This window comes from Ambystoma mexicanum, chromosome 14 (assembly GCF_040938575.1).
Source record: "Ambystoma mexicanum isolate Mex_15411 chromosome 14, UKY_AmexF1_1, whole genome shotgun sequence".
In the NCBI taxonomy this organism is placed as follows: domain Eukaryota; kingdom Metazoa; phylum Chordata; class Amphibia; order Caudata; family Ambystomatidae; genus Ambystoma; species Ambystoma mexicanum.
Window position 1 is genome coordinate 410,884,239 of NC_090940.1, and position 21,688 is coordinate 410,905,926.

The window sequence follows — 21,688 nt, forward strand, 5'->3', positions numbered from 1 at the left end:
AGCCCGACCGTTCGGCGCTCCCGGTGCCAGCGGACTCGCGGTGCTTGGCCTTATGTTGGGCCCCCGTCGCCGGGGCGCCCTCAAAGGTCTTAGAAGACCGCTCGGATTTCTTCTTCTTCTCGCCAGACGGGCTCTTACCCTCCAGCCAGTTGGCGAGACGTTGATGACGGTCCTTCATGGTCCGTTCCGACATGTTGCCGCAAAACGCACAGTCCTTTTCCACGTGCGTTTTGTCCTCATGAAGGCAGTAAAGGCAGAAAGAGTGTTCGTCCTCCTTAAAGACGTTCTGCAGCTGGCATCCAGGGCAGACCCTGAACAGCTTTCCGGGCGTCGAGCTTCCCTTCTCCTGGGCCATCTCCGAGACCGGGCCTGAGAAGCTTCTGGAGTCCTCCGAAGTGTAGCTCGACGAAATCTTCACCCTTGAGGGGCACAGACGAATCTGACACGGGTCCCCGTTGATCGGATGTAGGATCGGTGGAGCTTGAGGCTCTTTTGACCGAAGAATCGAAGTTTTTTGTGAAAAGCGCGAAAAAATAGCACTAACGCTCGAGAGCAATAGCACGAGGATCCCAACACATGAACGTGCGGTAAAAATCTGAAGATGGCTGCCAGAGGCGGTGCTTACGTAGAGGGCAGTCATTGGCTGTGGTCAGTATGACGCAGAGACCAGTGATTGGTTATTGCTACGAAAGACAGATCAGAAACGAAACTGATACTGGTTTTTTTCTTTACCGAGGATTCCCAGCCTGACGACGGGGAATATTCATGAGCATGTGAATCCATGCCAGACCCCATGCTGGAGAACACGGAGAATCCCAGGTCCGTGAGGAGTTGGACGGTCCTTGCTGTGTGGACCACGGCGAGCTCCTTCGTCTTGGCGCGGATGAGCCAGTCGTCCAGGTAGGGGTAGACGTGAATCCCCTCGCGGCGCAGCTGCGCCGCCACCGGTGCGAGGCACTTGGTGAATACCCTGGGTGCCGACCGAAGTCCGAAGGGAAGGGCTTTGAACTGGTAATGACGCCCTTGGACCACGAACCTGAGGAATTTTCGGTGCCCCTTTAGGATTGGAATGTGGAAGAGGCATCCTCCAAATCCAACGACGATAGGAAGTCTCCTTCCTCCAGTTGACCCAGGACGTGCTGTAGGGTGACCATCCGGAACTTCTGCGCCTTGATGAACTTGTTCACCGTCCCAGGTCTAGGATGGGGCGCCATCCTCCCGTCTTCTTCTTCACGAGGAAGTATCGCGAGTAGACTCCGGAGCCCCGAAGCCTCTTTGGGACGAGTTCTTCCTGAGCATCGCCTTTACCTCCAGGAGAAGTTGAGGGACGTGAAGTTCTTTCCTGGCCACGGGGGGGACGCGCGGGCACCTTCTTTGAAACTCGAGCGCATGGCCCCGGGCCAGGGCGTCCAGCACCCAACGGTCGGTGGAGATGGACTCCCACACGCTGACGAAGCCCGCCAGCCGGCCTCCCACCGGGGTGCTTCGGTGGGGGCCCGACCCCACGGCCGGTTCAATCCTGCTTGGACGCGGCCTTGCCGCCTTGACCTCCTTGGCGACGACGGCGGGGTCCGCTAGACTTGCCTCGTCCTCTGTAGGCCTCTTGCGACGACGAGCGGGCCGCTTGACGGTAGGAAGAGAAACCGCCGCCGGAACCTTTGGAGGCGCCCTTGCCTCCGCCGCTCCGAAAGGGCGTCCGTCGTTGCTGCAGGACTCCAAGGGCCCGGGCCGTCTCAGTATCCGCCTTGATGGCCTGGAGGGAATCGTCCACCGTCTTCCCAAACAGGTTGTTCCCGTCGAAGGGCATGTCCAGGACTCTGGTCTGGACGTCCTGCCGAAAGTCCGTAGCTTTGAGCCATCCACGACGTCGAAGGCAAACGCCGTTGCCCAGCTGGCGGAACCCCGCGTCGGCGATGTCCGTCGCCACGGTGATGGCGTGGTCCGAAGCCACTTCACCTTCTTGGAGGATCTCAAGGGCCTCCGCCCTCTTGTCGTCCGGCAGAAAATCCAGCAGGGGAGCCATCTTGTACCAGAGCTCCCGGTCGTAGCGGGCCACGATAGCCAAGGCGTTGGCCGCTTTAATCGTCGTCGCTGCCGACGAGATGACTCTACGTCCCATAGTATCCAATTTCTTTCCCTCGCTGTCCGGCGGGGAAGTCGATGTGGAGGCCGCACCCCCCCCGCTTTCTTCCTGGCTGCCGCGGAGACGACGGAGTCCGGGGTAGGCTGCGCCCGGAGGCATAGGGGGGCCGTGTCTGGGACCCGGTACTTCTTCTCGTACCGGTCTCTTCTAGCTGGCGTCGTGGAAGGGTTCTTGAGGAGGGAAAGGCCCTCATCCCAAATGTCGTCCAACAGAGGCACTGCGAGGACCGTCTTCCTCTTGGCCTCGCGCCGCTGATAAAGGAAGCCTTCCTTTTTCTTCTCCTCAGGGCAGAGTTGGAAAAGCTCGGAAGCCCTGGAGATCATGGAGTGGAAAGATCCGATCTCGTCGGGCGGAGAAGCCCTGGTGGGAGGCGACGACGGAAAATCCTCGTCGTATGCCTCGTCGTCCGTACCCGTCGCTGCCGTGTCAGTCCCCGTATCATCCCCTCGGGTGGATGGGGAGGAGGGCTGGACGGGGCGCGACGGTTGAAAAGGAGGTGGAGGATGGATCCTTCTTTTCTTGGTAGGGGGAACACCAGAAGGTCCCGGTTCTGGATCCCCCGACGGGAGAGGTTCCTCCGTCGGTAACGGTAGCCTCGTCCTTATCTCAGTGCATAAGGACTGTATGGCCAACAAAATGGCCGCCGAGTTGTCTCGCGGCGTTGGCAGAGGGGAATCCGACGGGCGAGCAGGGGCCCCGTCGGTATCCTCGACGATGTCGTCGTCGTCACCTGCGTCGGGGCCCATTCCGACGGGCTGGTCTTGTTCCACGCCTAGGCCGTGGCTTAAGACCTCGATCAGCTCCTCTTCTGAGGTTGAGGCCGAATCTACGACGACGCCCTGCCCCCCCTTCTTCCCCACGGAGGGTTTCACGGGGGTCCTATCGATGGGCACAAAAGAAGACTCCCTCCGAGGAGGCAGGGAGATTCTGGGCCCTGAGGTCGCCACCACTGGTGCAGCCTCCACAGGCTGGGCCAGGGCCGCCGCGACCGTTTCGATAGAGGGCTTGGTCGGATGGATCAAGGCCTTCACCACCTTAGGTGCGCTCACCGCCTTATCCTTGAGGGAGGGGGCACTGCCACGCTCCTCCTCTGCCTTAGAGCTCGACCGGGGCCTCTCCAGGAGCTTCGCCGGGTGCTCGGCCTTCCTCTTACCCGACCCAGAGCGTTGGCTCGTGGTTGATGGCGCCGGGGAGGGTGCGCCCTGCCTGGCGCCCGTAGAGCCCGACCGTTCGGCGCTCCCGGTGCCAGCGGACTCGCGGTGCTTGGCCTTATGTTGGGCCCCCGTCGCCGGGGCGCCCTCAAAGGTCTTAGAAGATCGCTCGGATTTCTTCTTCTTCTCGCCAGACGGGCTCTTACCCTCCAGCCAGTTGGCGAGACGTTGATGACGGTCCTTCATGGTCCGTTCCGACATGTTGCCGCAAAACGCACAGTCCTTTTCCACGTGCGTTTTGTCCTCATGAAGGCAGTAAAGGCAGAAAGAGTGTTCGTCCTCCTTAAAGACGTTCTGCAGCTGGCATCCAGGGCAGACCCTGAACAGCTTTCCGGGCGTCGAGCTTCCCTTCTCCTGGGCCATCTCCGAGACCGGGCCTGAGAAGCTTCTGGAGTCCTCCGAAGTGTAGCTCGACGAAATCTTCACCCTTGAGGGGCACAGACGAATCCGACACGGGTCCCCGTTGATCGGATGTAGGATCGGTGGAGCTTGAGGCTCTTTTGACCGAAGAATCGAAGTTTTTTGTGAAAAGCGCGAAAAAATAGCACTAACGCTCGAGAGCAATAGCACGAGGATCCCAACACATGAACGTGCGGTAAAAATCTGAAGATGGCTGCCAGAGGCGGTGCTTAGGTAGAGGGCAGTCATTGGCTGTGGTCAGTATGACGCAGAGACCAGTGATTGGTTATTGCTACGAAAGACAGATCAGAAACGAAACTGATACTGGTTTTTTCTTTACCGAGGATTCCCAGCCTGACGACGGGGAATATTCATGAGCATGTGAATCCATGCCAGACCCCATGCTGGAGAAGACTGGGTTTTCCACTGCATTGCTTTATACAAAACACATAGAAGGGTTCCGAGGTATATAAAATTACCAAGAAAAGGAAGAGAAGTTACTGGTCTATAGTTAGACATTCCGCATCAAAGTAACTTTTTCAACCAAAGCGAGACATGGCTAGTCTTCAGAGAATCTGAAAAACAGCCAGTACTTAATGAGAGGTAGAATAACTGACTTAAAAAGGCAGAAACAGCAACAACAAAAAAGTCTGACTTTAAAAGCAGGACAAGAGTTATCCTGATAGAACGTAGCTTTAATCCTAGTCATATGATCCACAAGCTTATCAGTGGGGTAGACGAAAGATTCTCCCACATTAGTCGCTTTACAAACCAATTTTGATGGTTTCACATAAGAATGCAGTATAACCATCTGAATATCAAAAATGTATTAGTAAAAACCATGGCAAATATCAACAGAAATGAAAGCATGAGGCTGCGCATGTAAAAAAGGATTTTTCAAAACCTTTGATATAGAAAATAAGTCTTTAAGTTGATAAGCAGAAGATTCATATAATCATAAATCAGAACAGGAATTAAGTGTGTCCTATTGTGCTGGGGAGAAAAGGTGGGGTGTACCAGCTGTGTGGTGAGTAATATGTGGTAAGCCTGATGCCACTACATAAATCCGTCTAAGATGAGAAACCACTCACACTAAGCGCTTGGCCAATATAACTAGCAACAATTGTCCATATATACAGTATCCCAAATTCTTCAACCGATTGGTATTCCAGTTTATTGTCTGGTATTAGGTAAGCAAAAACAGCCAACACATGTTTCGACTTGAAAGTCTTCTCAAGGCATTTGGGTCTTTCTATAAGTTGACAAGTAAGTGGATTGGTGAGTTCTTTTGAAAGTATGAATTTGATGTGGTATATAGTGTTACAGCAATGATCTCCCTTTGATTTTGGGATACTGTATCTATGGACAATTGTTGCTAATTATATTGGCTAATTATATTGGCCAAGCGCAGAGTGCGAGTGGTTTCTCATCTTAGACGCGTTCATATAGTCATAGTATAAATATTTAGCAGCAGATATTTTGGTAGTTTATCAAATCACTTTTTTCAAGTTGTTCAAGTTCTCAATTGAAAAAGATGAGCATCGAATGAGTTCAGCTCTACGAAACACTAGTGAAACACTTTCTGGATAAAAATCATACTTGTAATTATTTTGTATGGATGATTCTAAAACAGGTCAAGGGTGAATCACAGGATTAGATCAACAAAATGTTTTTTGACACTGGAACTAAAATTGATATTTCTGACCAAAAGCCATTTCCGTGGTTTGAATGAGAGTGTGGAATGGCATAATGCTTGAAGAACTTCTTTTTGTCCGGTTGTTTTTCTTCCCAAACTGTATGGTCCGGTTAAATCTCTATGGATCCACCATAATGTAATGTTTAACCTTTCTGGCTGGGTGCAATAGTAGAGTTTTTCCAGTTAACCACGACTTTACCTGCCTGACAGTCCTTGAGCCGCATAATATCTTAACGGTTATTTTTATCCTTTGGCTTCCTAGGGCTGTATGAAATAATTGGGATTTTTTTGAGAACCAAGATTTTGTTTGCATGAAATATGAACAATGGATTGCCTATAGACATCCTGAGACCCTACATGGATAAATCATGTATGGATCAGACACCATCTCAGTACTCATGCCAGAATTGTAACTCGATGGGGGAATTATAAGAACAGAACATGTTAACTTAGTGATGTACTAAGAATTAAGACATTATTATTCAGGGTGAATGTAACAGTTTTCAATATTGGAAAATCTTTTGTGCGTCGTAGGCTCATATAAATCATGCAATATTTGTTGTGTAGAGCTAAGAAACCCTGTATATCTGATGGCTGATTATCCCTAATCAGGTGGAACAATTAAAATATTATGCCCATCCTGACCCTTGCTAATAAAAATTAAATGTATTTGTTAGTAGCAAGGTGTTGTGGTCCAATTTTGAAACCGCACTCTAAGATTAACTTTGGTGACAATGTCCAGCCTGTCCCAGGCCTAAAACACATTTTCTTGTAGTCCATCTGGTGAAACTCACAGTTCTGTAACTCACACGTTTCATAAGATTTCTATATTTATTCTTGAAACCGTCTGTAGGGACTTCAATTCCCAGCAGGTTTGCGTGTTGCTCACCCGCAGGACAACAGCGTTTTTGATGTTATGTCATGACGCTTTGCGTGATGACGTCATGACGTTCGCGTCATGACGTCAGACAACGTTCCTTTCACCCATATATTTGGTGGCCATTTTGAAAATAGGCCCGCGAATTTCCAGCTACGTTTTTGGCACCGGTTTTAATTTGCAAATAGGCTGACATAGGTAATTCAGTACCTCTCCTTTAGTTTTATCTTCTGGCATTTAGGGATACACATTCTAGAGCCATGTATAGAAACTTAGGAGATAAATTGGCTAATGCCTTCCCCTTCTCTCCCCAGATTGCACCAGAACGGACAATTTTAAAGAGAGATGTCCCACATCAAAGATTTGATGTCTTACATCACAGAACTGATGTTTTAAGCTAACAGATGCCTGCATCCAAGTTATTTTTGGAGTCTACCCTAATGCTATTGAGGCCCACAGTATAAACTTAATAGATATGGAGCCTGTTTAGCTAACTAATCACTTCTTTTTCAATTTTTTTATTTTTCAGTCTGAGACTGCAACTGTGTTTAATAAATATCTTTGGAATCACATTAATTTGACCTGGATGTTGAAACGTACTTTTTAGTGACCCCAGGTAAGAATACATTTGAAGAAGGTTAATTTGGAACATTTAGAGTGAGAAGAGATGGATATTATCTCCGTATCGCTAGGTTGATAGTAGTTATTTTGTTATTCTAGAATTGGAGAAGAGGGAACAGGTCAATAAACTTAAAGAAATAGGATATCTCCTTCAAACAACCACCCCAGGTTGACCAAAGGCTGTGGGGAAACACACCCCAGGAGCCTGCAAGGTATGTAAATTGTAATATTTTTACCCTTTTGGGTTGGGGGTTTTGAGATGATCCAAGTAAAAAGATCGAGATTATAATACACAATACTAAAAGCAGTGCTTTTAATCAACAGGGTACCTCACAAATCTTCTTGAAGATAAGATATTTAAGAAGTGAAGATTTTTAACACAAGACACAAGGCTACGTTTGCGCCTGAAGAAAGTCCGACATTGATTTGTGTTTTACTGACAGAAACTTGTAAAAGTTGGGTTGTATAATATATGAGGAAAAATCTAATAAACCTAATTGGAAAAAGGAAAAAAGGCCCCCAGTATGAAGAGTCATACAGAGGGTGTGTTTTGTACCACATGGTTAAGACCCACTTACATTGGTTCATTTGTTTTTGTTTTTTTGGGTGTTGTCATTTTATAGTATGTTTTATGTTATGTGATCATTTTATGACTTTTCAAGAAATTGTTTGACTAATAAAGTTTATTAATATGTACGAGAATTAAGATTGTTTAGGTTATTAATTACCCTCCTCTTGGATACCCATGAGATAGACACTGTGAAACTGACCTTTTTGTAGAATGAAAAGTAGACACCCGTGTAGTAAGAAGGTTACAATCCCGGTACATGGATTTAGCAGTTTGAGATTAGTGTAACTCTGATGCCACTACATAAATATGTCTAAGATGAGAAACCACTGACACTCTGCGAGTGGCCAATATAATTAGCAACAATTGTCGATATATATATACAGTATCCCAAGTCTTCAACCGATTGGTATTCCAGTTTATTGTCTGGTATGAGGTAAGCAAAAACAGCCAACACGTGTTTCGACTCGAAAGTCTCTCTTAGGGCAATTGGGTCTTTCTATAAATTGACAGGTAAGTGGATTGGAGCGTTTTTTTGAAATTAAGGATTTGATGTGGTAGATATTGTTACAGCAATTATCTCCCTTTGATTTTGGGATACTCTATATATGGACAATTGTTGCTAATTATATTGGTCAAGCGCGGAGTGCGAGTGGTTTCTCATCTTAGACGCGTTCATAAAATATTTAGCAGCAGATATTTTGGTAGTTTATCGAATCACTTTTTCAAGTTGTTCAAGTTCCCAATTGAAAAAGATGAGAATCAAATGAGTTCAGCTCTACGAACATGTTGACGTTGTATGTTTCAGTAAACCAAGGAGCTGAAGGTTTCACGTGTAAAGGTGCAATAACGCCTATCCGGATTTCAAATCCTCAATACATTTCTTAAACCCATCATCAGAGGAATGATCATTTATGTATGTAGTAACATTCTCAAGGATATAAGAGAATGACAAAGAATTTGATAGAACTTGATAGACATGCAGTTTGTTTTGTTATTCTTTCTCAAGAGTGTACAGTACAACCAGTGGTCCCATTATTCCCAATCAAAGGATAGACGGCATGTCTATCAAGTTTATTTATTAGTAATTAATCATTTTTTGAAATGTCATTTTGAATTTAATAACACTTTTGATCAAGTAAATTCATTGTGTGTATAAAATATGATCCAAAAACTGTCTGTATGAAAACCAATACACAGGAACGGTAAAGTTATTACTTTTTACTACATATTAACAAATAATGTTTGGTTGTCTTAATACACAAATCAGGTGTGCGGGGGACGGGAGAGTTCCACAAATGTGTGGACATCTGCAGTGTTTCACAATTTAACATGGCAGCCATTGGTGGCAGAACCTCAGCAAGGGAGGAGCAGATTAGCACATAATAAAGGGGGTGATTTTACTTTTTCCACCACATTATCAATGGACCACACAGATACTGGTACAGCAGTGATGCATTCTTGTAAATCAGGTGACTAGTCCTCTGCCCAATGTGGCACCGGCTTGCTGAAACACTTTCCAGCTAAACGGCTCTGCTTCATAGAGCTCGAGGAGAACTACCTTCCCCAACCTTTGTACTTCTCTTTCACAAATTTCACCTGTCCCTGTCAGAGACCTTCGCAACCGCATTGTATTATCACTCCCATGTGTGATCACTCTGACAGCAGGATCCTTATCACTTTGCCAGAGAACTTTGTACTTCTCTTTCACAATGTTCACCTGTCAGAGACCTTCGCAACCACACAGTAGTCTCACCCCTATGTGTGACCACTGACAATAGGGTTGGTTTTCTTAATTTCCATGCCCTGGCACTTGGGTTCGTAGAACGGGCCCTCGACCACTGCGTTCATTATTTCACAATAGCATATAGTTCATTATGACGGGCCCACGGCCACTCTGTTCCTCGTTTCACAAAAATATCCATTCATTTTCACATTAGCCTTTCGGGATCTCTGCACATTCTCTTTCCCTCATGCCCTTCTCTTCAATGGCTTTCAACACATTCCGCTTTCATTATTCACTGTTCCGATATCTTTCAAGAAGCCGTTAAGTGTGCCTTCTCACACATCACTGCTCTGTTACCTTGTTTCTCACTGGCTCCCTCGCCAGCCTAATATATTCAAGCTTTCAGTTCAGTGTCTTTATCCTTCAACCCGTAGCCTTGCATGTGACATTGTAGCCTTACACAATCACACGTATCACAAACCAGCTCTCTCTTTCTTTGAACTCGCCGGCTGCGATTGCTTTCTCATGTCCTTTGAGCTCGTCGAGGTCAGGGTATTGCCCACCTATCTCTCAGACACACCGGGCGGTCCTGCGGCCCAGTGGAGGAAAGTAACAGTTTGCTAGTGCATGAGGAAAGGGACTAGCTGGCCCATCAACTCCCTGTTCTAAACTTTCCTGGCATCTTGGAGACATGGCTCCCTCTCCACGTTTTCTCCTGCCTCAACTTACAGCCTATCAGCATCTCAGTGTCCCGTTCTCCCTGGTCTGGTCCTTGGCCTCTCTCTCTCTCCATCTGCTCCTCCGTCTCGCCATCCAGATTGCCTTCTTCCTTGGCCCCCATCTCGCTCTCGCTCTCCATGTCTTTCTGTGTTCCACCTTTTTAAATTTACAAAACGGTCCATTAGTTTCAGGCGATTGTGACTCGAGTGCCTGAATCTGCCGACCTTATTAGTGAGGCAAGGCTAGTACATGTTACTAGTGGTAAACTTCATAGTCTCAGTCTTCCTCTTTGTCTCAGTAGTTGGGTTGATTAGGAAAGAGGAGAGTTATGGAGTTGTTGTATCCCATAATGGTAGTGGGAATATGGGGTGAATAACTGTCCGGAAATGGGGGATACCATAACTCAACTTCCGGTGTGTCCTCCCTACTCCCTGAGAACCCCCTACCCAGGTGATCCTCCCTCGCTTGTCCACCACTAGGACCGGGATTCAATAGAGATGGCCCTTACCTGGCTACCAGAATAAGGGACCAAGTCGTGAAACATCTTCAAGTTTTTCACAAGTATTTATAATGCACCTAAACAGAAATTATGTTTCAAGGCGCCACAAGACAGAAAGGGGCGGGGAGCACGGGGGGGAGCAGATGAAGATTAACAAAAACGGTCCTACTAGGCCTTGTGTCATTTGGATCTTTCAAGTGCAGTAACAAGAAGTGCAAGGGAGTTTGCCCGGGGGAGGGCTTCAGGGAGGGAGGGGGGGGTTTGTTCAGAGCAGAATGCCCTAATGCTAAGGAGGGAAAGGAAGTACAGTTTGGAGTGGACAGCGCACAAGTGCAAGGGTAGGGGCTTGGGGGGGACCCCTAGCTAGGTGAGTGCTAAGGAGATGCCAGGTGGACAAGTGCCAGGAGAATGCAGGGGAACGGGGTGCACATGCTAAGTGTACGGAAGGGGTTGGATGGGCTCAATAGGGGTGAAGGCCCAGCCGAGCTAGTGCAGGGGGGAGCCCAGAAGGGCAAGTGCAAGTCGGGGGGCGGAGGGGACAGGGGAGACGGAGATGCTGGGCTAAACTGGGTGAGGAGGGCTGTGTGCCCTGTACGTGTCCGAAGGAACTAGGCAGCCAGTCAAAATGCAGAAGAGGAGGACATTAGCAGGGGAGAGGGAAGGAAGAAGAGAAAAGGAGGGACTTGAGTAGCGTCTGTAACTTAAGGAGGTCCGGCTCAAGTCAGAGAGTCAGGGAGACCATTTCAGAGAGAGGCTCCTATGGAAGAGAGCGATCTACCCCACACTCTCTGCTTAGAAACACGTCTGATCTGCAGAGAGTTGGATCTAGAAGACCGAAGTGCTCTAGCAGGTTGGTATTTAGGGAGAGAGAGTTGTATGTAGCTGAGTTGCAGGTCCCAGAGAGCCTTGTGGATCATGCAGAGGGTCTTGAACTTGATCCTCGCAGCAACCAGGAGCCAGTGGAGAGATTTTGGGGCTGGAGAGATGCAGTCCCTGGGCTTGAGGCCAAAGATAAGTCTTGCAGTGCTAATTCTGGATTAGTTGAAGAGGGCGAAAGAGGTATTTAGGCCGATTGAGAAAGAGGCTGTTGCAGTAGTCCAGCCTAGAGAGGACCAGAGCTCTGGAGTCATCGAGTTTCTGGGGAAAGTGAGTAATTTGAGGATTGTATTACTGGAAGGTTGGATATCCCTATTGCTTGCACAGTCTCTGAAGATAATGGCACATCATGGAAGCATTATGCATGCAGTGCAGATTTACTAGCACTGATATCTACCAGGCATGGGATGGATTGCCCATAAACTTCGCATTCAATGTATGGACCCTAATTTACCAATATCAGAGAACTGACACCAAGGTTCTCTCCGAAACAGTTTCAGAACAGCTCTTGATCAATCTGGGTAGTAATGTTTTTTTGGTTTGTTTAGAAGTGCATTAGGATTCAGGAAGGGACCAGGCCCACTGACATCAGGATATGGGAAAGAACTTGGTACATGACTATTGGATTCTGGAGGTGCCCTTATTCTTGGGCATTCGAGAATTTTTTTTGGTGCGGTCGATAGGATAATGTATTCTACTAATGCCCCATTAGTTTGCATGTTTTCACCTGCTTAGATATCCTTTGTCCAGGTCAGTCCCTCATTTTAGTATCACACACACAAAATAATTTAGCACTCTGGCATTTACACTGACTCCACACTTATGCAGTCCTGAGAATGAAGGGGGCTTTACTGAGACTGCTGAGTGGTCCCTCCAAGGATCATAGAGATGCTTTTTCTTTCTGTATTTGCACAGTCTGTCACCAATTTATTTATTTGAAAGCATCTACTCCTACAGCAAAGTAAAATGCCTTTTATAGAAGTTTACTATTGTTTTTCCAAACTGTATTTTCTTTTCTTATCTAGTATCTTTATGATATGTTCTAATTTTATGAAATGATAAATATACCCAAAGGGCAGTAGGTATATCATTTCTATTTTGGCTGGTTTTATTCTTGCTCAGGGTTTATCAGCATTTGCAATTCTCCAATGCAAACAATGAGATAAATTCAGAGATCATGGGATGGTAGCCAAAGAATGAAGACATTTGGAAACGTTGTGAGGAAAAGCAGACATGGTTTAAGTTATTGTGAACAGTGGAGAGTAATAACCTCACTGAGTTTGACGGTTACCAATGTTGTGTCCAGCAGAATTACTGCTGTATTACAACTTGGCGTGAGCGTGCACACACCATTGACGGCAATAGTTAGTCCACCAGGTGGAATTACTCCTTAAAATGAGTGTTGGATGGTAATTCTGCCCAGAATCGGCAGAAATACTGTTACAGTTGATATATGGTGCTAATTCCGCTGGCGGAATTACCCCTTCGCAGAAATGGCATCCTAACCAGAACGGGAAGCACAGACAGCCATCTTGAAAAAGCAAATCCACTCCGAATCCCACATTTACAGTTGCCATCCATACTCAGAACGGAGAGGAAAAAATGTCTCAGGACAAAGGGAAAGGGAAGGTGCCAGATATGCGGTTAAGGTAACAAACATTCAAGGAAGTAGAGCTGCAGATACACACTGATGAGGTAGTAGGCCCAAGTCAAAGAGCTCTATGGCTCTAGGCACAGAAAAACATCTGGCCAGAGGAAGGTTGCCATCTGGGCCAATATCAGTGACAAGGTCACGGCAGTGGGCACAGTCCCACGGGACAGCAAAGACTGCAGAAAAGGATAGAATGACATTAAGGCCAGGGTCTGCAGTCATCTAGCAAAACACTGGGAGGAGACATCTGCCACAGGAGACGGCACTGTGGACATCTTGTCCTGACCCAGTGGGAGGAGAAGGCCAGCAGCATCCTCTACATGGAGGGGAACAAGGGTGTGGGGAGTGCTGAGGTTGGAGCCAGCAGTCACAACAAAGCTGGCGAGTATGAATGCCCCCTCCCCCCCATGACAATGCACTGGCCAAATTACCATCCCATGCATGCACCCCTCAGCATATATGGGCCCAATGGACAGTGGAAAGCGCAACCACATGTCAATGCACCCAAAGGCAATAACACCAAATGCGTATGCAAGTGAAGGTGGACAACTACCTATTGTAAGGAACTCATGGTAATGATTTGAAACTTTCTTTTGGTATGGCTGGTGTGATTTCTGACCACTCCATGTCAAGGGAACTCCCTGGGAGAGAAGAGGGGCTGGAGCTGAGCACTTTTATGTAGAAGGAAAGAAAGAGCCAGCCCACATTGAAGGAGAGACAGAAGCCGGCAGAACTTGAACATAGAGTTGGTCCCATTTCGCTGGGAGATGTGGCAGGAAGACAAGGAGCCTACAGCATACGAGGAAAGTAGGGCTGCAGTCAAGCCTGTGGAATGCCCGACAAACTTGCCGGTCCAGGAAACAGGGAGGCCAGCACGAAGTAGCAACGCAAGACCACGTCCAATAGAGAAGCAGAGAACTGACAAGGAGAGACCACAAACCCAGGGTCCACATGAGAAGAACTTCTGGATGCAGACTAGAATGTACCGCGGCAGAAGGCCTTCCAGAGCCTCCCAGTGCGCAGCGACGCAGGAACAGAATTGTGCAGCAGATCCAAGGGATCGGGAGAGGAGAGGACCGGCCCAATGAAACCCCAACGTGGGGTGAGACCCCCCAGAACACAGGGTAGGGCAGAAGAGAGAGAACCCCAAGGTGGGGTGGTAAAGCAGAGACACCAGGGTGGGGGAAGAAGAAACCAAACCCCAAGGAGGGGGTGATAAACTCCAGACCCCAAGGCATTCCAGACCAGATGAAACCGCAAGGGGCGAGTGACCAAAGACCGTGAAGCAGTGAAGCAAAACAAAACCACATGGCAGAGTGAGAAACCAGAGCGAGAAATCCAGAGACCCTGAGGTAGGGTAGACCAAACAAAACCCCAAGGCAAGGGGAGAAGCCCGAAACCCCAGGGGTAAGACACCAGAGACCCAAAGGTGCAGTAGAAGAAACAGAACTGCCCCCAAAGCCAGGGTGAGACCCGTGACCTCAGGGCGGGGAAGAAGAGAGAAAACCCCAACACGGGGTGAGAGATCCGAGACCCCAAGCTGGGTTAGAATCGGAAGAACCCCAAGGCCTAGTGAGAAAAGAGAGACCCCAGGGTGGGGAAGAAGAGAGAGAGCCCCCAAGTCTGGGTGAAAGAGCTTAGACCCCAAGGCAGGGTAGAAGAAATTAAACTCCAAGGCGGAGTGAGAAACGGGGGACCCCCAAGGCAGAGTAAACCAGACAAATCCACAATAAGCAACGAATGACCAGAGACCCTAAACTGGGAAATTAGAAACAATCCCAAGCAGGGTAAGAAACCCGATCCCAAGGTGTGGTAGATCAAACAAAACCCCAAGTCGGGTGAGAGATTGGAGACACTAGAGTGGGGAAGAAGAGAGAAAACCCCCAAAGCACGTTGAGAGTGCTGAGAAGAAACAAAGAAGTAAGGAAACCCACAGGGCGGGGTAAGACCCTTGAGACCCCCAAGGTGGAGTAGACCAGACGAAACCCCAAGAAGGGGCGAGTGACGGAGACTCTAAGGCTGGGAAGAAGATACAAAACCCCAAGTCAGAATGAGAGATCCAGTCCCTAAGGCAAGGTAGAACCTAACTTCCGCCCACCCCGCCCGAAAGCAGGGTGAGAGATAACGAGACCCCAAGGTGGGGAAAAAGAAAAAGCCCCAAGGCAGGGGAAGAGACTGGAGACTCCAAGGGGCAGTGAGGGAAACCAGGCCCAGGACAGAGCAAAAACGAAAGACATTTATTGGACTGACTTGAAGAGATGGGAAACTCGTAGCTCCTACATCAGTCTTTGCACTCCATAGAAAAAGACATACAACCCTGGGGTGGTTCAGAAGCCAACCACCAGTCGCCAGCTTATGACCTAAGCCCTGATTCAAAAATACAAAGACATTTTGAAAACCATTCCACCATGTCAGTCTCCTGGTCCTGACCTGCCATAACTCCCACTCACTCCCACCGTCAATCACCCTCCTGTTCTCCCGCCAAAACGGCTTTCAATCATGCGCTCACTCCCCACCAAACGCACAAAAAACTGGTACCACTCTCCCAATACAAACACCTTACTGTCGGGCACATCAAAAGTCCCCTCCCACCTGCTGCACAGTGTTTGGTCTCTTGGTCTTCCCCCAACCTCACCCAAACACCTTCTACTGCAGACTGACCCTCCTGGCTTTTTAGGAATTGAGCCCCTGCAGAACTGGAAGCTACTACATGCTGTGCTTCCCTTAAAGGTATGGAACTCACATAAATGTGCAGATGGAACTCAACTAGGACATGAAAGGCAGTCAGTGATCACACAAGGTCTCCAATCTCATACAGTTAAGTGCCAACACGCTAAGGTAGTCGTCTATGGGAACAAGGTCAGGGCATGATCACCATAGAGGAACTCCCAGGAAGAGAAACTAGCCAGCCCAGAGTTCCATGGTAGGACAGAAAGCCATCCCAAAAGATGAGGCCCATCAGACATCCCTATGCAAGCTGCCTGAACAGACATACAAGATTTCCCTTTGCCCAGATGTTGACTGACCTAAAGGGAGGGTGTAGGCATTGCAATTGCCAGAGGGTCAAGGCATTGCAATTGCCAGATCAAGATAGTAGCAAATCCTCAGGAGCGGAGCAAATTCCCATTTTAGCGAACACCAGAGGTAAAAAAAACTTTTCCAAAGCCCTATAAACGCCCACAAGCAGTGTCTTGCAATGTGTGTTTGGAGCACGATCTGTTGAGTCCGGAGGAGCCTGGAGGCATGAGTCCAGAAGCTGTCGTCAGGAACAGGAGCAAGAGTCAAGGCTGGGGATGGAGCTTATGACCAAACAGGAGAGGAGTAAGGAGCAGGAGCCGACATGCTCACACACTACTCAGAAAGTAGAGAGTGGAGGAGCTGCCTAGGACATTGATGGAGGAAGCAAGTCCAGTTGACAGAGGACAATATCCAGAAGGCTGCAATGCAAAGTGAACATTGGGAAGTGGTATTAGAAAGGGCAGGCCAAAAAGTGAAAGGGGGCGGTGACCATGACAGTTATAATAGTGGGTGACAATATGAAGGATCAGACAGGAGAGTTTTGAGAGGGGGGGGAGAATCTCAAAAGGATGACAGTAAAGATAAGGAGACATTGGAGAAAAACGTCATGAGCTGGCATGAAGACCTGGAGCAGGCTAGGAGATGGAAGTAGATTCTGTAGCTTGAGGTCAAGGGGAGGAGGGAGTTAACCAACAATATTGAATTGGGGATTACGGTAGGATAAGCAGGAGATACTACTGGGAAACAAGGAGATAGAACATAGCGTTCCGTAAATCTAACTTCTAAATACTGTGAGGGGTCAGAAATGTGAGGCGGACAACTTTGTGAAGGTTTTTCAACAAATTACATTTTATTAAATTAAAATGTTGGATAACACCTCACTATCCCTACCCTGACCAGGATTTTCTGCATACAATAAACTAAAGGAAATTCTCCAACAACGGATATCTGTCCCACTTATACATACGATAAATAAGGCAATGCATGGCAGCTCAAAGACAACACAATAATATAATAATTGAATTTGTAATGTAACAGCCTCTCCTTATGACCTGGGTGAATTCCCCTTCCCCAGATTTAAACAGGATTCTGCTTCAGAGCACGAAAGAGAAAGTAAGGAAATCCTGGTTTGCAACACATTTGCAACACAGTTCTGGTCAACAGAAAGTTCCAATACTCCAGTGATTCAACAAAGAAAATGTAAGACTCTTTCATGAACAAGTGTAAGACTTATCCTTTTCAGATAAAGGACATTTTCTCAGTTCATCAATAGCAACAATAATTCTCTTGGTAAGGGAGTTTTGCAACAGCTAAAGAATTTTAAAGAAATATAACTCCTTTACAGCAATTTTACAAAGTCCTTGCTGCATTACCACAAGCGACATATTGTCTTTGGTCAGGATATTTTGCCACAGCTGAAAATTTCAAGAAATATAACTTCTTTGCAATAGCTTTACAACTTTCTTTCTTCAGCACCACAAGTAACACATTATATTCGTCATGAGCACATTATAGCACTTCATCAACTTCAACCTGGTTTACTTCCATGCCAGGCCTACTCCTGCAAGGATTTGCCATCCGGGTATACTTCCCTGACCGAACAGCGTTTCAAAATAACTGCATTTTGTGGTTAAGATCAACTGACAAGAGGTTCACAACAGCTTCACAAGTTTGCAGCTTTAACAACTCTTCAGGGAAAACAAGATTCACATTGGTGCTTCTTCTGAATAACATTTTCCAGAAGGGCAGCCTTTTTGACACTCTTGTTTCCCCACTGCACAAGTAACCAAATACTGACAAGGATAGGGTCTTATTCTGTTCCTCCATTGGCAATGGAGAGTTTAGACCAGCTTTTACTATATGCTGTACTAAGTATGGGCAACAAGCTTCACACAACCTATAGACCTTTCATTAGCCCCCTTTTGCCGTTGGTAATTTCAGTTGGATTTGAATTGCCTTGATTTTAGTCTCTTGGCCTGGGCAATGCTTGTAGGTATTAGTTCTCATCGCCTCATTAGGTTGCTGGGTATTCCACAGACTCACACGTTTAAAGTTGCAGTCATTTGGTTTTGTTATAGCAGGGCTTTTGCTGCTTGTCAATAATTCGGTATACAAAATCAGTTTTAGGACCACTTTCACTAATAAGCGAGTGCTGCTTACCTGCTGAATGCCTACATTGAACATGTGAGTGGGTGCAGAGTGCTCCGGGGTCACTACCAACTTGTGCACTCACTGGGTAAGGCGTGCACGTTTGATCAACTCCCTGCTCGCAGGACTCCTGCTTCTGTGGCTCCTCACGACCCGGCAAACTGCCCGCGCCATCTGCAAACAGGAGCTCCTTTTGCTTCTGAAGCCCTCTGGTGCACGCCAGCCACAGGAGACAGCCTCCTGGGTAGGAAAGCCTCCCTTGCTTTCAATTCCTAATGCACAGCCTCTACAGAACAGGACCCCAGAGGGCAAGCTTTGCTGTTGCACGCTATCTGCTATGTAACCTCTGCACTTCAGGCTTCGGGAAGCAGACCCTCTCAGGACTAACAGCTGATATCGGCAGAAACAGTGGTCCCAGTGTCTTCTCCCTCCTCTAGCTTCTGCCTTCGCTGCATGCATGAATCGCACTGCTTCTTTCGCCCGCTCTTACTAATGGCCTGCAACCGAGGGGGGCCTTTTAAGCCTCTGAGTCTCCCATATGTGTGGGTCATCTGAATTAACAATCTGACCACTCCTGCAGCATTGTACCTTTTTAGCCCTTTTCTTCGTCCCAGTACTTAGGAAATGATGGGACTTGAAGTTCCTAACGGCAAAGTTAGCTTTTCTTATTTCTTCAATTTCGCAATTAGCCATTAGAAGGGTGGGGTTTTGGGGGAAAGTTGAATAAGGGGGGTACCCATTGCTCCTGACCCGCTTCCCCCCCTCATGTGATCCTCCCGCAGAACACCAGCACCAGGTTCCAGATCAGAAAGTGTCTGCCTTTGCCTAGCCACATGAGAAGGGTCCCAGGCAAGGTTTCCTGCGGGAATCATTCCGGATTCATCACAACACGAAGCAAACCTAATTCCATCCATTATTTATGACCCTTTATGCTTTATAGATCTGTCCTAATGTTTATTTATAAATTGTCCAAAACAGGCAGAGTTAAATTCACATCGGTGTGAGTGTGTGTTTGACATCAGTTTGCTTGTGGACCCAAAAGTACCTCCTCATAGATGGTAGTAATCAAGCTAACCAGGCTCTCCCAGGCAGCAAGCAGGAACTAAATATCTCCCAGCTCGCCTCAATTGCGAACCCTACTGAATCAAGTCAGGAAAAGGAGGTTAAGAATCAATGGAGGGAGCAGTTTGAAAGGACGCAAGTGAAGAAAAAAAAAGAAAAGGAGTGGTTAAAAGGAAGACATCAGGTGCAGGATAGAGAGGGAGGGAGATTTTTATGCGAGTATGTTGGCAGCAAGAGAGACCCAAAGAGGCGAGTGAGTTCAGAGTTTCAACTCGCGTGAGGTGGAGAAGGAAGACGGTTTACAAAAGAGGCACTAGGACTTTTAGTAAGTGTTGCTGAGGAAAGAGTAAGGGAGAAGACCAGGAAGCAGGAGAGTGGTCACAAGGGCCACAGGGATAGGAGGGCTGGGTGTAGGGTCTGAGTAAACATTCTGAAGGACAGGTGCACTTGAGTTGGCCACCCTCTCATCCTTTTCTCTCCTGGACCACATTTGGGCCGTTGGGACCTGCAATGGCATTGCCAGGCCCCACTATCCATAGAATCCAGGGAGTATGCAAGGAGCGCAGAAGTGTGTGTGGATTGGGCAGCAGTAGATTGGACCATTGTGGGGAGCAAGAAAATAAACCACACAAACATTGGAAATACACTTGTTAATATGGATGAGACGATACCAGGACATTTCATTTTAATTGTACTTCATATAAATGTCTTGCTAGAGGACATTTTAAATATCAGCAAGTAAGAGAACATACTACATTACCTGATCTTGCTGCGGTTGGGTCTGAATAGGAGCATGAAGTAAAGTATCCATTCCTACAGGTGTAGAAAAAAAGTCACATTTTATGTGCCAAGCTAAATAAAAATAAAAGTATACACAAGTAGCATCCATAAGCCATAAACTAATCTAGGTTAATCAATGAAAAGCCTCTGTGCAATAAAAATAAAAGATATTCAAACGCTAACCTAGCAGAGAATACACTGGCTTGAGTAGGTAAAGCTAGTGAGCATTCGTTATCAGTCATATTTTAATTCATTAATGTCTTAAGGGGCAAAAATATAAAAAGGCATGTGAAGTAGAACTGTTGCACCTTGCAAAGTGGACGTATTTGCAACTCCCAAATGTCAAATAAAAATAAATTACAAATTGTAGAGTTCGGATGCTTGGAGTGATTTGGGTATGGCTAATAGTTCCAGCAGGTTGATCTGGCTCTGTGAGTGACTTGGGAACACAGACCATGCGCTGTGTGGTGAGGATAATGTGCCCCCCCCCCACCCGGAGATTGGCATGTTTGTTGCGACAATCGCTTGCGCTTCCGGATCATGGAAGGGTTTTCCCTTTAACAGATTTTCTCTTGACCACCAGCGTAGGCTTTGTACTAGTGTACTCTGCACTAGTAGTACTCTGTACTCTAAACAAACCCTCACTAGACCCAAGCCCGCCCACCAACTATAGACTGATCACTACCATCCCCTTCCTTCTCAAAATCCTTGATAGAGTAGCTTACCTGCAGATCCAGGTCTACCTAGAATCTAACAACCTCCTTGACCTCAGACAATCTGGTTTCCGTCTGAGGCATGGAACAGAAACAGTCTTAATTGATTTAAAAACACAAATCGAAGACTTCAAAGACAACGGCAAGTAGGCCCTTCTTTTACTATTCGATTTGTCAGCAGCATTTTAACTAGTCAACCATCAAATACTCTCAACATCTGAAATCCGCAGCCACTTCTCGGACAAAGCAACCACCAGGATTAGATCATTCGTGCAGAACAGATCCATGAGGGTCTTCTCACCACTGGCCTCTGCAGAACCTTAACCAGTTTTGTTTGGGGTCCCTCAGGGATCTTGTGTATCACCAACACTCACAAAGCCCCTCTTCGATATTCTTGACTATTTGGGTGTCACCTACACTAACTATACAGATGACAGCCAAATACTCATCCTCACCACTGGAGACCATAAAGCTGACTCTAAAGCATTAAATGACATCTATCTGGACATCCAGGCTTGGATGGCACAACATGGGCTCTGTCTTGATGATGAGACAGAGCTACTCCTCCTTGGTTCACAACCTAGACTCAACAGACTAGACCCAGCCTTCAACTCGTTCATCATTGATGGCAATACCATCAAAGTATCTAATGACAACAAAACCCTAGGCATTTCCCTAGACTCATCCCTATCCCTAACAAGACAAACTAATGCCATAACCTCCTCAACAACCTACATGGGTAAACTCATCACCGCCTGACGACAATTCCTTACCACTTCTAACTGTACCACTCTTGCCAGAACCCTTATGTCAAAACTCATTGCAACATGCTTTATTTAGGAACCAGCCTACGGAACCTGAATAAGTTACAAGTAACTCAAAACAACAACATCCGGGCAGCTCTAAACATCCCTAAAAATCATCACATCTCGAACACCAGATACAGCCGACACTGGCTATCGGTTACTCAAAGAAACACC

General features: G+C 47.1%; 1 protein-coding gene across 3 annotated transcripts in view; it reads right to left on the reverse strand.

The window, feature by feature from the left end:
• KNL1 (kinetochore scaffold 1) overlaps window positions 1-21,688 on the reverse strand; it is a 1,870,945-nt gene that overhangs the window by 1,161,561 nt on the left and 687,696 nt on the right. For all 3 annotated transcript variants that reach the window (XM_069637560.1, XM_069637559.1, XM_069637561.1), the window contains one exon: window positions 19,976-20,028. In XM_069637560.1, the coding sequence (XP_069493661.1) occupies window positions 19,976-20,028 (53 nt within the window). The remainder of the gene's footprint in view (window positions 1-19,975; window positions 20,029-21,688) is intronic.